The 16,881-nt window shown below is 35.7% G+C and overlaps 1 protein-coding gene across 1 annotated transcript in view; it reads right to left on the reverse strand.

The window, feature by feature from the left end:
* vps13c (vacuolar protein sorting 13 homolog C) overlaps positions 1-16,881 on the reverse strand; it is a 56,271-nt gene that overhangs the window by 18,066 nt on the left and 21,324 nt on the right. Inside the window, exons 27-58 of the mRNA XM_077228551.1 lie at positions 15,193-15,277; positions 14,858-14,958; positions 14,469-14,622; positions 14,298-14,377; positions 14,124-14,183; positions 13,084-13,234; positions 12,651-12,767; positions 12,408-12,511; positions 12,156-12,323; positions 11,840-11,872; positions 9,899-10,203; positions 9,197-9,344; positions 8,969-9,077; positions 8,768-8,895; positions 8,489-8,645; positions 8,243-8,322; positions 7,529-7,588; positions 7,298-7,451; positions 7,092-7,211; positions 6,634-6,737; positions 6,303-6,470; positions 5,925-6,229; positions 5,587-5,734; positions 4,717-4,867; positions 4,503-4,630; positions 4,231-4,391; positions 3,468-3,721; positions 2,782-3,005; positions 2,520-2,612; positions 1,293-1,748; positions 1,015-1,170; positions 250-508 (exon numbers count right to left, since the gene is read on the reverse strand). Of these exons, the coding sequence (XP_077084666.1) occupies positions 250-508; positions 1,015-1,170; positions 1,293-1,748; positions 2,520-2,612; positions 2,782-3,005; positions 3,468-3,721; positions 4,231-4,391; positions 4,503-4,630; positions 4,717-4,867; positions 5,587-5,734; positions 5,925-6,229; positions 6,303-6,470; positions 6,634-6,737; positions 7,092-7,211; positions 7,298-7,451; positions 7,529-7,588; positions 8,243-8,322; positions 8,489-8,645; positions 8,768-8,895; positions 8,969-9,077; positions 9,197-9,344; positions 9,899-10,203; positions 11,840-11,872; positions 12,156-12,323; positions 12,408-12,511; positions 12,651-12,767; positions 13,084-13,234; positions 14,124-14,183; positions 14,298-14,377; positions 14,469-14,622; positions 14,858-14,958; positions 15,193-15,277 (4,921 nt within the window). The remainder of the gene's footprint in view (positions 1-249; positions 509-1,014; positions 1,171-1,292; positions 1,749-2,519; positions 2,613-2,781; positions 3,006-3,467; positions 3,722-4,230; positions 4,392-4,502; positions 4,631-4,716; positions 4,868-5,586; positions 5,735-5,924; positions 6,230-6,302; positions 6,471-6,633; positions 6,738-7,091; positions 7,212-7,297; positions 7,452-7,528; positions 7,589-8,242; positions 8,323-8,488; positions 8,646-8,767; positions 8,896-8,968; positions 9,078-9,196; positions 9,345-9,898; positions 10,204-11,839; positions 11,873-12,155; positions 12,324-12,407; positions 12,512-12,650; positions 12,768-13,083; positions 13,235-14,123; positions 14,184-14,297; positions 14,378-14,468; positions 14,623-14,857; positions 14,959-15,192; positions 15,278-16,881) is intronic.

Genomic DNA, 16,881 nt, shown 5'->3' on the forward strand with positions numbered 1-16,881 from the left:
AAAAGTAATCTAACAAATAGAATAACCAGATCTGACTTCCTATATGCTTGTATGGGTTACTAACTAAAGTAAAAGCTTTAGAGAGCGACCTACCAAGACAGCATTTTTGGGCATCACAGACATGCTTGAACTTCCTAAGTGCATTTTATGCCCAAAAATAGTATCTAGGTAGGCAGCTTACTAGGTTTTAAAGGCGCAACCCTAGACATTTGAATAGTTTACGAAGCGTATATTATCCATGTTACTGACCTACGCTGAGATTGAATAAGCAGCTTTCCTGCCTCTGCAGTGCGGACAGTCGTGATGAACGCTCAAAGGATGAATGGTCTAAATCCACACTTTTATCCACAGCCAATTCGTGCAGTTTTCCCAGCGTGGATGAGCCAACCAAACGCAGGTTAGCGCTGTGCTGAACAATGAGAGGAATGCCCAACGAATTGCGAATGGTGAACGAGGATTTCTCCTTGAGAGAATGGTCAAAAGTGGAGGCTGTGCTCTCTGAGAAGGCCTGACAAGAGAGAAATAAATGAACAAGTTTAATTTTTATATGTTTAGCATGCACTACTGTTCAAAAGTTGTGGGTTGGTAAGATTATTTCTTTTTATGTTTCTGAAGGAAGTCTTTTATTCTCACCAAGGCTGCATTTATTTAACAAACATACAGTAAAACAGTAATATTGTGAAATATTAATACATAAATACATAAAATAACTAAAATAACTATTTTCTATTTTAATATAAAATAAAAATTCCTGCTGAATTTTCAGCATCATCACTTCAGTCTTCAGTGTCACACAATCCTTCAGAAATCATTCTAATATTTGGTGTTCATAAAACATTTCCAATTATTATAAATGTTGAAAACAGTTATGCTACTTAATATTTTTGTGGAAACCATGATACTTTTTTTCAGGATTGTTGGATGAATGAAAAGTAAAAAAAAAAAAACATGATTTATTTGAAATGGAAATCTTTTGGAACATTGAAAAGGAATTTAATGTCACTTTTTGTTTACCTTAGCCAGGTTGTTGAAGACAATGAGGCAGCACTTGGACACTGTGATGTTCATGGTGTCTTTGGAACATATGGTGATGGCTGTGCGAGGGTCTGGCAACATGATAAAATCCTCCCCAGGACCTGGACTTTTATCTCGAACAGGGTTATTCTTTATCTACACACAGAAACACACAAATAATCACTAACACAACAACCTTCATGATATTTGATAGGGTGGGAATGTGGATTCATGTTTATACGCAGAAAAGAAAAAATAAGCGGAAAAAATCTACTTGCGTTCAATTTGAGCTTCCACCTCTGTTTCCCATTGTCCACTCTCTCAAGCAGTGGCTCCCATACTGCATGAGTCTCGTTGAAGTAATTCACCTCCAGTGTCATATCTGCAGAGACACTAAGCAATGACGACCAGTTCTGAGCAGTCCCGGTGAACGATGATTCTGCAAGCAGCAAGGGAACAGTCCGATGCCCCAAGCCTGACTCCAACGTGACCTGCACCACCTTCACGCTCATCCCAAAACTCTCTCCGTCCTTACTGCTGTCCACATCCTTAAAGCTCTCAGTGACCTCGGAGGCCGTGTCCACACCAAGGAACCAGTAGTTTGCATTAGCAACTTTTATCAAAGACCAGAGACTGTTCAGGTCATCGGACGTCTGCTGTGACGGCTCTTCTTTAGGTTTGGGAGCCATGGCCGCCGTGATGGTAATGAAAGTGTTAAGAATGATAGGAGAGATCTAAAACAGCAAGACGGAGAAAAAGCAGGTTAATTCAACACAGATTAGCAAATACTCAAATGATATGTAATGAAAACATAAGACATTTGCATAATACTGTATACATTTACAGAGAAGAACATGTCATAATCTTGACATAGCTACAGCATCTTTTTACACACACACACAAAAGGTGCAGTCTTTTACAGTTTAGGGAGCAAATACACTAGTGTTCAAAAGTTTTTTTTTTTTTTAAAGAAATCAATACTGTTATTCACAAGGATGCATTAAATTGATAAAATGTGACTGTAAAGACATTTCTATTGTTACAAAAGATTTCTACTTCAACTACTGGAAATTCTTTTGAACTTCTAATCATCAAAGAATCATCAAAGAATCCACAAAAATATTAAACAGCAGAAATGTGTCTTAACATTGATAAAAAAATAAATGTTTCTTGAGCTACATATCAGTGTATCAGAAGGATTTCCGAAGGATCATGTGGCACTCAAAACTGGAGTAATAATACTGAAAATTCGGCTTTTACATCACAGGAATAAATATCATTTTAAAATATATTAAAATAGAAAAAAGTTATTTTTAAACTGTAATAATATTTCACAATATTACTGTTTTAGTGTATATTTGATAAATAAATGTAGCCTTGGAGAGCATAAGAGAGTTATTTCAAAAACATTAAAAATTGTATCGACCCCGAACTATTGAATGGTAGTGTATATGTTCCTCTAGTTATTTCACAAGATATCAATATGGCAAACAGTTAACACCCACTTTTACTATGACCTCCTCTACAGTTACAGAACCAGTTAATGGGGCATTGGCTGGCATTTTGGTCTCAAGTTCAACAGAGCACGGTCTCAGCACCTGCAGTAAATACAAATTCATAGTTTGCAAATCATTATAGAGATAACTGCAGTTACATAACATGCAATATATTTTCGCTCCACCTCTTAAAAAAAATCAAAAAAACTTTATTCCTGTTGTAAAAATAGAGTTAAAACAGAAAAACATTAGTAGGAATCAATAAACATACGGTGGTCACGGCTTTGTGACTCTCCGTCCTGATGAAGGGGCAGGCGAGCACTTTGAGGCTTTTGACGCTGGCCTTCATGGCCTGGCCGGTGTCTTCAGACAGCAGGCTAAAATCACACTGGAATGAGGCTACCAGCGCAGGAGCATCGGCCTTCATCAGATCAGCCACAAACACAACCTCTGGGTCCACCACAACTGCTCTTAGTCTTGTTTTCGGAGCTGGGGCTGATGATAGGAAAAAATATATTTTTTAAAAACACAATTTTCCATGATTTTCCCAGTTATGAATGACGATCAGATAAACATGTTTGTTTTAATTTATAGACATTGTACTCAAGTATTTCTAGCCCAAATACTTTAGAACTGATAAAAAAAATGCATATTATTGACTATAATGATTTTCATGACCCAGGAAGATTTTATTAATTTCCATGACTTTTCCAGGTTTGGAAATCACACTTTTGAAATTCCCTGACATTTCCTATTTCCAGGAGTGTGAGACACAAACATTATTTTTGCAGTTCTGTTTGATGCTGCTGGTAGCAAAAAATGACAAACTTAACCTTTACAACTCCAAGAACAGGTTTAACTTGTTGTTCACAGTGTTAATCTACAATATATTGGCTTCACACAACATTTTACATTTAACATGCAACAGCTCATTTTTTTCAGCAGTAGCATTCACACCTGCTTTAGGTTCACACTGGATTTTGGGTTCTGAGACGTATTTGAGCGGCAGCTGATTGGTTTTCTCTTGCTGTGTAGGCGAGCTTGTAGGCAGGGCTTGCACAAAAAAGTCGGCAACAGCCAACAGGAACTCCACGCTAGCACACAGATAGAGCTTCTGTAGCACAGCGACCACCAAGCGCTCATCCACACTCTGAGAATACGTCACATCAATCATGGGCTCTGTTGTCTCCTCATCACGCCTTCCCAGCATCCTACAGGGAAAAATAATATTGAGCGATCAAACCAGAGAAATGAGGCCTAGAAACAAGACTGTACAAAAAGTAGATGCTTATTTCTTAGAAGTACAATTTTAGAAGTAAAAATGTTCTCTGTCTGTCAATCATTTTATGTAATGTCACATTAAATAAAAGTGTTTAAAACTATTTTTTTTTACATTTCATGTTTTTGAAAAGAAGTCTCTTGTGCTCAAGAGGCACATAGATTTATTTGATCAAAATAAAGAAAAAACCATATGAGAAATATTATTACAATTTAAATGAACTGTTTTCCATTTTCATATATTTTAAAAAGCCATTTATTCCTGTGGCACACTCCAGTTTTCAGTGTCACATGATCATTTCATAAACATTTAAAAAAATGTTTTAATTATTGCTAACTTTTGACAGGTAGTACATATATTGTAATTTATAAATAATATATATAATTATGTTTATTTTATAATTGTTTGTTATTGTATTAGGTTTTATTATGTGTAAATCACCTGGATGTGACTCTTTGAATGCCGCTCCTCCTGTCATCCAGTGTGCATGTGGTGAGGATGGTGGAGACCTGCATATTCCCATTACTAAACATTTTGCCTGAAGTCTCCATTTTACGCAGCATAAATTCACCTAAACACAACTGCTCCTGATGTACAGAGGGCTAGAGAAAGAAAGAGAGATAGAGAGAGAGGGGGGGGGGTAAAATGCTTTTTCTAAATGCTCACTTTAGGACAGTCACTGATGTTCACAAATCTGTAGGCTTTATACACACCTGTACAGGGTCGTTACTGTAGAGCATGAGGCCAAGCGACTCAACATTAAAGCTGAATTTGACACTCTCCAGAAGCTCTGCCTCCTTCAGTTTATTTTCAGACAGCTTCCCCACAAGAATCTCAGAGCCTGCACAAAACAAGGCCATCCTTTAAGTTCTTCTCTATAAGCAAGATCATTCAACAAAACATCTGTGTGTCCATGTTTTCTCTCACCAGTGGCCGTACGTGCTCTGACAAGCACACTCTCTTGTTTGATAGCCAACTCCGAGCCAATCGGTGTGTCAGATTGAAGGCTGCTCGCCTCCCCGATGTTCTCCATCAGAATCCGCAGCAGGACAGTCAGGTCATCTTGACACAGAGCCACCTGGAACATGTGAGAATCTTGATTCATTTCCCAACAATCACTCCAATTTTATAATTACATATAACCCTATCCAAGAATATATGGACCAGCCAAAACTATAATAATTAATTATTATAGTTTATAAAAATAGCAATTTCCACAAACTGTGACATTAGATCCATTTAAAGGGATAGTTTACCCAAAAATGAAAATTCTGTCATCATTTACTCACCCTCAAGTTGTTCAAAACCTATATGAATTTTTGTTATGTGGAACATAAAAGAGGATATTTTGAAGAATGTTTGTAACCAAACAGTTGTGGGGCACTATTGACTTCCATTTTTTTCATATTATGGAAATCAATGGTTCCCAACAATTGTTTGGTTACCTTCAAAATATATATATATTTTTTGTTCAGCAGAAGAAAGAACACACGAACAGGTTTGGAACAACTTGAGGTTGAGTAAATGTATGAAGTGAAAATGTATTTTTTCTAATTACATGTTACTGATGTTAGTGTGAACGATTCATCCATGAAAATTGTTTTTTTTTCTTCGTTTTTTTTAAATCAAAATGTCATAACTCGATCTTGCAGTGAAACTACCAGACTTTTTCAATAACCTGGTTAAAATTTTTTTATATAATTCCCTCTCTATATACTTTGCTACTTCTGTTATATTCCGACTTTTTAAAAAGCAGAGAATATGTTCTGGCATCATACATGCGGTATGTGAACAGACCTTCATGGGCTTCAGATCTCCATCCACCTCTATGGCAGCCATCTTCTGGTACCATGATGCCGTCAGGTTACGTTTTACAGACAGAACCAGGTTGACTGGCTCCAACAGTTTTGAACTAGGCTGATTTGAGTCCTGCTCCATGAAAATTCTGAGGATATCGAACAAAAGGATGCATAAGAGGAAACATACAAAGTTGTAAAATGGACAACTAGAATGCTGGCTTGAAATTAATTCTGTTCAGTTTATTATCAGATACATAAATGGACATATGCTGCATATAATTATACTGTGAAAAGTAAGTCTGAGAATCCTAGATAAGCTTCATGGCAGTGGGCTACCTGGACAGCTTTAGCTGAGTGAGCTCGATATCCATATTATCTATGACAGCAGGCAGTGGACAACCTTCCACTGGGAGCAGAGAGAAGCTGTTTCTCACAGTAATGAGACCCAGGTCCGCCTCCACAGCATTCTGGGATGTGGAGGACTGAGGGATTATGATAAGGGGGGCCTTCAGTCTAATGTTCATAGCAAGTCTGAAGCTCTTTTGAGCAAAATCCCTCACACTCGAAGCTGCTTTCTCCGCGGCCTGAGCCGTGGCGGCACTGAGAGCCTCTTTAGCTGTCTGGAAGTTATTACTAAAATTCTGTAGAGAGAGAAAGTAAAGGTAAGTTAATGTGCTTGAATTAGCAGAGGCCATGGGTGCAATTCAAACTCACCAGCAATGACATGACGAATTTGTGAAGGTAGACGACTTGAATACAGCCCACGTTGAGTTTCACTTTGCCATCGACCATTGAAGTGTCTGTATACCCAGCCCCCTCAGTGGCTTTGGGTGTTAGACTCATGCTGAAGCTGAACACCTCATCGCCTACGATTGAGATGGCCTAGAGAACCAGAAATAAAAAATAACAGATATTGCAGTTCACTTTACTTTCACTTATTTTGTTTAAATAAAATCCAACTTAAAAATATATAATTGTAAATAAAATAGTAAATAGTTAAACAAATGGTAAAAGTCTATAAGATTAACTTGTCGGGCTAACTTGCCTTCTTGTGAATTGTTTTAGGATCCACATTGATGACTATGAAGTCACGCAGACGTGTGGATATGTGTGTCCGAGTTCCTTGCATTTGTAGAGAACCATCCAAACCTACAGGAGGAGCAGTTTTATAATCAACAACCAAACAAAACCAGCTTTAGAATAAACAAGAAATATATATAAGCAGATGATATACATAAAACAAACAAACAAGTTGCTTTAATACAACAATTTAAAAAAAATACAATAATACAACGTGATTATAAAATTTTCTGGCAAAAAACTAAGGTTAGTATATAATATTAAATGCATTATATCCTAAATACAATCATATTGATGTACTAAAAGCTTGCATTTTAAAGCCTGTATTAATTTATTATTGTTTTGCAGTAGCAGTAATGTAACTTTATGAGAATATATAGCACATGGTGTTTTTTAATTTTCAAAAAAGAAATGGATTGAAACCTTGAATCTTGATGTCTGCCATGTTGCTCTTCTGGTCACACACCAACACATTAAATGCACCAAGCTGCATATTCACCATCAGGTCAATGATGTCACCATCAGAGGGAGAGCTCAATGCAGCTAAGACAAAAAACAATTCTTCGTTACTTCATTCTTAAAATGTGTGAAAGAATGCAGTGTTTGTCAGTTTCAGTGAGTGCGTTTACTGGATTTAGCAGAGGTAGTTCTCATGTCGTCACTCTTTTTGCTCTCTTTCCCAGGCGAGGGCAGACTGCTGGTGGACAGGGCAGCAGACAGGAAGTCCATAGTAGAGAGGAGAGCCTCAGTATGCAACATCAAGTCTAGGGAGGAGAATACCACCTAAAGACACACAAAGGCCTGTTACACCCTCAATTTCCAAAACTGTATATTATTTTACATTATTTACAGATGCTTACATTGATCTTCTGCTCAGTATTCTGGTAAACGCTAGCAAAGTTGGGCCCATTTCGATCAGCCTACAAAGACAGGAATCAAGTTTAAGATCCCCAATCATGCATTCAATGGATCATGAACCTCTCAACCCCTGCTATTTGTTTGTCTTCCATTATGATTTCAAATGTAATTCTAGGAATACATTAAAAAATAATCCAATCAATATTGAAATATCTATTAGCACCGTTTCTGAAAATATCACATAGGTTTCTATACATTTACACATCTATGCATTTCATCAGAACTTGATTAATATGCATTCATATCTCTGGACTTTTAACAGTATACTCATGAGTGACTTTAAACCCACACACAAAAAATGTTGTCATCATTTTTTTTCATCATCAGTATTTTTTTTCCTACTATGGAAGTCAATGGGTGCCGTCAACTGTCTGGTTACCAACATTCTTTAAAATATCTTCTTTTGTGTTCAACAGAAGAAACAAACTCATACAGGTTTGGAACAATATGAGGGTGAGTAAATGATGACAAAATTTAAAGTTTTGGGTGAACTAACCCATGACAATATAGGTTTGACTATATTTTCAATCACTTGACAATATAGGAGGTTGTTAACAATGTCTGTGTAGGGAATTTGATCACTAGCTAGAGCTTATAGATTAATGCAATGATTGAAATTATGCACTCACATTTGTACATCAAAAAGAAATAGATACCTTAAAATATTTGACTTCAAAAAGATCTGCTCCAGACTCTGCTGAAGAACTGATTATACAGAGCGGTTCTCCATTTGAATCTGCAAAAAAAAAAAAAAAAAAAAAAAAAGAGTTAAAATAAAATGATTTATTTAGATAATATACTTAATTTATGTGTTTATAGCTTCACAAATATAAATTAATTCTACTACTTTATGAAATTGTGTTGCTTTGCACTGTGAGTTTTTTAAACCAAGCGCTACAAACCAGGGAATTCTTGGCACTTCATGGAAATGGTTTTGATGTATGTTGTCGCCTCCATGTCATATTTTCGAACTTTGGTATCGATTCCTAGCTGAGCTACATGAAGAACCAAAAAGGGAGACTCTTGCCCATTTTTAGACTTTTTCAACTTCAGCATAACCTACAAAAATGGAAAGATACAGGATTCTCAGAAGATAAAAAGGTACAGGATTCTCAGTCCACACCAGTTGGAGTTATTACTGCAAGACAACTGAAAATAAGAACTTAAATGAGGTTAATCACCTCCTTGATTTCAAAATTGAGCAGCACATTGACAACATTCTCAGTAAAAGCACCATTGGTCAATGCAGGTTGAAGCCCTGTCCCCACAGGAAGTGTCTCTATCAATCCTTCATCTATAACAGCTTCATCTGTGGAGGAAAAAGGGGTAAAATGAAGCCCTCAAAGAAACTTTACTGACTGAAGTTTAGTGAAAGATTAAACCTTTAGCAGAAGTTTTTGTTCCCTCCACTCCAGCAGTCCTGCTTCCCTCGCCAATGTTCTCTGCTAGGATTCTCATGAGGACCCCAAAATCCTCCTGGCCAAGAGCCATCTACAGATGGCAGAAAAGTACTAATCTTTAGTCTAGTTCTCTCCAGCGAATCATCTTTGGCTCCCATTTTAGATTTTAGATTAAATAATTTAATTTTCAAAACATCACGAGGAACTCACTTTCATTGATCTAAGTACTCCTTTGACCTCCACTCCAGGAATTTTGTTGTACCAAGTGGAAGCCAAATTACGCTTGACTAAAAGCTCGAGATTTATGGGCTCCAGAATTTCAATATCTAGAGGATCAGCATCATGCTTCAGAACAGTCCTGGAGAAAGAAGATCAAATATATAAGAGAAAGTTAGGAGCCATCTCTAAATCATCTGAATCAAACAAGAAACAGGTTCAGAAAATCACTGTTGTTATTGTTAACAAACTAAAGCTATTAACTTATACAAAAGTACTTAGATTTTACTCAAAATGTTGCCTTTCCAACAAACTGAATTAAATAAAATTATTTTGAAGAACCAACATTACTAAAACTTAAAGTAAATAAGTTCGATAAAAAATGTTGTTGTTTTTTTAAATACAAACCCACAAAACATAAGACTTAATAGCATTAATACCTAAGCATACAACTTAAACTAAAATGAAAATGAAAACTAAAAATATAAACTAAAAGCTAATTCAATATATATATATATATATATATATAATTTAGTACTAATATAGTAAATACTAATAGTTTGTGAATAATACTAAAATAATTCTACCACTAAGACTAAAAAGACCTGAATATAATGCACTATTCTTTAACTTGACTGTAAAATCTGCTTCAAATCACATAAATTAATTTTGAAGATTTCCAGCTTTCTTTGTTACCTAGATAGTTTGAGTTGTGTGAGTTTTACATCCATGGTCTCCAAAACTGCAGGCAATGGGAAGCCCTCAGCTGCCAGCAGAGAGAAGCTGTTCCCCACAGTAATGAGACCCAGGTCAACCACAAATGCATTATATGATGTGGAGGACTGAGGGATTATGATAAGGGGGGCCTTCAGTCTGATGTCCATGGCAAGTCTGAAGCTCCTCAGAGCAAAATCCCTCACACTGGAAGCTGCTTTCTCCGCGGCCTGAGCCGTGGCGGCACTGAGAGCCTCTTTAGCTGTCTGGAAGTTATCCACAAACATCTATGGAAGACAACCAACAGTTAGTTACAGCTTAGTGTGACTTGACATGGATGTGAGGGAAGGTTTTAATGTGACAACTTGGGATCCATAGTAGGAAAAGTTCATGCAGGGATGTTCTTGTATTTTAAAATGCCTGAAAGCCAAATTTACAACAAAACGTTGCAAATTCAACAGGGGTGGAAAAAGCAGTGCTGGTGTGAAACAGTATTTGTTTGTGACATAAAGTAGTAAAAGTTGATGATTATATTGTCTGGGTATGACAGGTGAGCTGTTTCTATTAAGCATGTCGAGGATGAAAGTTAGAACCAGTAAAATAAAGGCATCCATATCGTGCGAAATTCCATCTCAGATTTCAGAGATTTCTACTTCAGTATGCGGTATGAGATACAAGCAGACATGCAAATCCACACATTCATGATCAAGTAATTTAAATATGCTGGGCCTTACTGCATGTAAAGAGAACCATAGTGTGAATATGCATAATTGAATGTCCACTTCTTTAACAATATCTCACAGTTAGAACAGGAACACCTCACAATTAAAATGAAGTAGTGAATGCTGATATACTTAATTACAAAAAAACAAAACAGCATTAGAGCTGTATGTTATTCTGTAACATTAACAGCAGCAAAAGAGAATTGTAAACTGTTACTGACTCAATACGGACTTACTGTAAGACTTGGCATTTCTGACCTGTTTCCAAAAAATGGAAGATGAAAGAAGGGGTACACAATTCTGTTTGATGCCACTAGTGGTGCAGAAATTCCAAACTGCAGTTTTAATGTTTAAACAATCTCAAGTATGGATGCAACCTTTTGAGAGATGCACAAAAAGTTATTGTGGTTTAAATAAACCTTTCTTGTGGTTCTTTGAACTACCTTATTTGAAAAGCAAAGCATAACTAAAAAGTCATACCCATTATAAAAGAGTTTGTTATATATCAGTGGTATATATAAATGTAATGTAAGCAATACTGAAATATTATTAACAATATTAGTGACTGGAAACTGCTTCTGTTTAGTTTAAATCTAATAAAATTTTCATGACTTAGCAGCAGAGCAAAAAAAAAAAACTAAATAATGTTTTCCAGCTTTCAGAATATATATTTTTCTATAATATTCTTCTTCATTTTTTAACCAGTATTAACTTTTAGTATTAACCTGCCACTAGAGCAGTGTTTCTCAACTTTTTTGACATTAAGTTTTTATTAAAACAGCATGAGTTCAGTCTACATCTTTTTTTTTTTAGCATTTTAATTTAATTAATTTAGATTATAGTAAAATATTTAGTTTTTATATACAGATACAACTTTTTTTAAAATTAATTTAATTCCTTTTATGAATTGTATTAATCTGAATACTTATAAGTCATCCATCTGTTCCCTTGAAAGTTTTCTGAGGCCCTAGTTGAGAATCACTGCACTAGAAACAAAACAAAGGCAGTCATAAACATCACTGTGAATGTTGTTAAACTGGATTAAAGTTTCCATTTTACAATCAAATTAAAGGTTTAATTATGTGCACAACAAATTCAGTACAGTTTAGTGGGGTGTAGACATATTTCAATGTGTGAAGAGGTGCATTTGAAGTTAAGCTGCAAAGCAAAAGACTTTAATGCAGCATGCCCAAGGCTGTACCTCATCAGCAGAGTACTGATAGCTAAAAGAGTCCTGAAAAGAGGAAGACACAGTTAACAAAAACTATGAGGGGAGGAAAAGGTGTCGGAGCAGCAAAAAAAAAAAAAAAAGGGGGGGGGGCATAAATGTCCAGACAAAATAAATAAATAAATAAAAATACAGACACTGAGAAATACTGATTTTCAAAAGCTTTGTCCCCGTTTGTTTTAGTAATAAGTGACTTATCTATTGGTATTAACTTTAGATGACAGAGTAATACAGACGACAGCATTTGAGCACATGTATAAAAGGGAAGTGCATTTGCATTAATTCTCACCAATAAAGACATAAGGAACTTGTGCAAGTAGACAATCTGGATACAGCCAAGTCTCAAGATAACTTTCCCATCCACTTTGGAGGTGTCAGTGTAGCCTTCGCCTTCAGTGGCCCCAGGGTACAAGGTCATCTTGAAGCTGAACACCTCTTCTCCAACAATTGACACCGCCTGGTGGTATTCACACAAATATGACTGGAGCACAGAAACTCCACATCTGCAAATCTTCCAAAAACAATATGACTAATCTCTTACCTTTTTATGGATGGTTTTAGGGTCCACATCAAGAACCACAATGTCACGCAGACGGGCAAAAACATCGGTTTCTTTGGCCTGGACCACCACAGATGCATCAATGCCTGACATAAATGAAAGAACCATGTTTGGTTAACTTGCATACAATGTTCTTATGGAAAAGAAATTAAATTAACATATAATGCAATGTAATCATTTTAAGAAAAGCTGACTTTAATGTACAGACACTTTAGTTTTTTCTACCTTGGATCCGTATGTCAGCAATGTTGCTTCTGTCATCGCAGACAGCCACTCTGAAGGAGCCAAGCACAGCAGAGAGTTTAAAGTTCACAACACCAGAGTCCTTCGAAACCTTGGACACTAAGAAAACATAGACACTCCAGTTAAAACACACAAACAACACATTGTGTGATAATCTGAAACCAGTACAGTCTGCAACATGCTTTAACACAAGCAAAACAGATACTGTTTCAGACTCCTGTTAGTACATTTCATGTCAAGACCAGTGCAAGGGTTAAAAAAAAACATTCTTTACCCATGAAAAAACCTATAAAGCGGAGACAAAGACAACATGGAAGCATGAGGAATATTCAGGGACAACCTAAAAATTTGACAAGCAAAATGCATTTGTTTTCACACATGTATTGTCAATATGTGTGTGTGCCAGCGTTCCCACCTGTCTTCCCTGCCGCCACTCTCTGGTCTCGTCTCTTGGTTTCTCTTTCTTTAGAGGCTGTAAGGTCTTGTGGTATTGCCGAATTCATGTAGTTGATGGTAGACAGCAAAGCTTTAGTGTGCAGCTTGAAGTCCAATGAGGAAAACTCCACCTGTGAAATAAAATAAATCAATAACTTAATTTAACTTTTCAAAAAAAAGCTTTTTCAAACGAAAAATAATTAAGCATTTGTTTCTGCATGTAAAAACAAAAAAAAAAGACTTAAGGCCTGTTCACACCAAAGACTATAACTATAACGATACTTTTAAAAATCATTCTAAATGTAAAAGAATAGCCACACCACAACTAAAACGATAACGGCACAGAGAATTTTTTTTTCCTGTTGATGAATGATAAAAACATTGACAGCCAATGAGAATTCAACCTACTTTAAAGAGCTTGGGCATTTAAAGCGTCAGACAACAAAACTGCAGCATGCTTATAATAAACAGAACGATAACGTTATAATATAATTATCTTTATAGTTTATAATAAAAATTATTTGTATATGACTGTATTTGATACACACACACACATATATATATATATATACACACACACACACACACACACATACATACATACATAAATATAGTGTGTGTGTGTGTGTGTGTGTGTGTGTGTGTGTGTGTGTGTGTGTGTGTGTGTGTGTGTGTGTGTGTGTGTGTGTGTGTGTGTGTGTGTGTGTGTGTATCAAATACAGTCATATACAAATAATTTTTATTATAAACTATAAATAATTATATTATAACGTTATCGTTCTGTTTATTATAAGCGCATGCTGCAGTTTTGTTGTCTGACGCTTTAAATGCCCAAGCTCTTTAAAGTAGGTGTGTGTGTCAAATACATACAATAAAAAGTATTTTACTACATTAATTATATTTATTCATTTTATTTTTACAAAAAAAGATAAACATTTTTATCTTAATAAAAAATATTTGAATGAATGAATGAATGAGTATTGGCATTCAATTATTTGGAACTGTAAAACTTAAACATACCTTCAGTGTCTGTTCTGTATTATTAAATAAGGTGTTAAAGTTGGGTCCATTCACATCAGCCTAAAGGACACAAAAAGGCCACACAGACCAGCACAAATCAAACCACTTAGCTAAAACAACCCATTTAAGAGAGTCTTTTATAGAGTGCTTGATAAGCGAGCTACTCATGCTTACTTTGATGTACTCTACTTTCAATAGATCAGAGCCATGCTTGTCTGAAGAGGTAATTAAATGAAGTGGCTGATTTTGCGGACCTGAAAAATATACACACAAGAATGAGAGTGAAGTGAAGTGCTTCAAACAACTAAACGTTGATCACAGGTTATGTACGTGTCGTGCATGTACCTTTTGTCTCACAGTAATCCAGGCTGATCTTGCGCAGGTAAGATGTGACACTAAGATCGAAGGTTCGTATCTTGCCCTCAGCACCCAGTTGAGACACTCTGAGAGCCAAAACAACATCTTCCTGAGCGGCCTGCCTCGTAAGCTCCAACAACACCTACACATACACATATGTAGACACATATACATAACTTCACATTGAAACACACAATAGCCAACATAAACATAAATAGGAATCATAAACAAAATAGTTGTAATCAACTCATGGAATTCTGAATTTTTTATCATGACAGCTTTTATGAAATGCGGGGCTCTTGTGCCCACTGATGAACTGGTATGTCTTTTTAAAAGGAGAATTTTATGGTGTGAACAAAGTAATGAGAAGAACGTACCTCTTTGACTTCAAACTGAAACTGCACTTCGGTCAGCTCCTCTATGGTTGATCTGAGAGAGTCTTCATCCACAGACTTCTCACTGATGTCTTCCTCAGATTCTACACACACAAGCACGATCAGACACACAGACAGATACGTATCCGCATATAAATAGTGAGAACATTTGTATAATTATATAAACAGTGAGAAAATCTGTATAATTATATGAACAGAGTCAATTAAAAAAAAAAGACTGGTGTGCCATTCATTTAAGAATGTTTGGATATTTCTAAAATGAAAGAAGTGATTTCTTCTGTGTGAAAGTACATGCGAGTATCTGGATGAACTCTGACCTGACGCAACAGTATAGGACAGAATTGTGGGGTCTAAACCCAAGACCTTTGGCCTGGCATCAGACAGCGGCATCCCCAACACCTTCTGAAGAACATCATCATTATTATACAAGCAAATTATAAGAGGAAAAAATATAGTTTCTCAATTTGTTTGCTTCCTATACATGTGTAGAAATCTCATACTCTCAACTAAAACTAAGGGCCAGATTTACTAAACAGAGAAAATTAGCAATCTCATAAAAGCGCCAATAGGAAGGGGAAAGTTCTGCGCGTGATCTACTAACAATTAAAGTACACAGATGCAGCTAGACGCAAATCTGAACGCAATCTATCAAGTGCATTTAAATATTGTCCTCCCATAAATTTTGCATCGGAAAGGGAAACCCAAAAAAGGGTTTGCGCTGGCACAAGCTGTTAGTAAATCTGGCCCTAAGTGGTGGCAACTTTGGGGAAATATTTGCATAATTGATAATTGAACATGAGTTAAAATGGATATGTTTGGCTGCATTGTAGTCAATTGGTAACATTTTTTTAAGAATGTATTTCAAGGAGAAAGTATTTTTTTTAAATAAAATAAATAAATTATTTTTCATATTTTTCCAAACAAATTTTCACTAATGTTCAAAAGTTTTGGGGTTGGTTTTTTTTTGAATTAAGTCTATTATGTTATCCAAGCCAAGGTTGCATTTATTCGATAAAAAATACAGTAAAACAGTAATATTGTGAAATATTACAATTTTAAATAACTGTTTCTTATTTTATACATTATATAAATAAACTGTTGTTTATTTTAATATAACTGTTATTTTTTTTAATACATTTGAATATACTGTTGATTTTAATATATTTTTGTATGATTAAAAATATCTTTACAGTCATTTCTTATCAATTTAATACTGATAATAAAAAGTATTCATTTAATTTTATTGCTGAAATTAAAAGTATTAATTTATTTTAAAAATCGTAATGACCCCAAACTCTTGAATAATTGTGTAGATTTTATATGTATTATTTATATTTATCTAGATGATGATATCTAGAACATCCTTCAACATTTATTTTGTGAAGTAAACTAGTGTAAGAATTGATAAATTAGGAAATTCCAGACAGTCTGTTTCGGGGGTGACCAGACACTGAGAGGACAAAAGGACCTCTCTGGAGATTACCATTTGAACTGGCCTTCATGCACCATTGAGACGAAAGTCTCACCTCCGAACCAACTTCATCTACATCTCCCCTCACCCCCACCTGAATGCACCCAAGAAAATGTAGTTTTAATGTGAATGATTATCACAGAGTATTTTCATGTTTAGTATTATTTAAAATGTCACAGTACGACTGGTACAAATGTCTCATTCCCAAAGAAGTAAACCCAAAAGGTAATAAAGTTCTTAGGAAGTTTAGAAATATCTTCCACACCCTCCAATACTGGAGGGTGTGTCTTTGAGTTAACACCTTCGACCATTTGACTAGCAAATGGTGACTTACAGGTAAATTTCCACTGTGAATGATGTTTAGATTTGAAATGAGGTCTGGGTATATAATGAAACGCAGCGAGAGCTCAGGGCCTTTTCTAGATCTGAGATCGGCCCGTGAGGCTGAGAGTTGCGAGACTCTCAGCCTCACGCATTTCTTGTCGGGTAAACTTTTTCCTCTTTGTTCTAGAACATTTGATGGTTTGCATTGATT

Source organism: Siphateles boraxobius, unplaced genomic scaffold (assembly GCF_051911475.1).
Source record: "Siphateles boraxobius isolate OS27281-9 unplaced genomic scaffold, OSU_SipBor_1 130, whole genome shotgun sequence".
Lineage (NCBI taxonomy): Eukaryota > Metazoa > Chordata > Actinopteri > Cypriniformes > Leuciscidae > Siphateles > Siphateles boraxobius.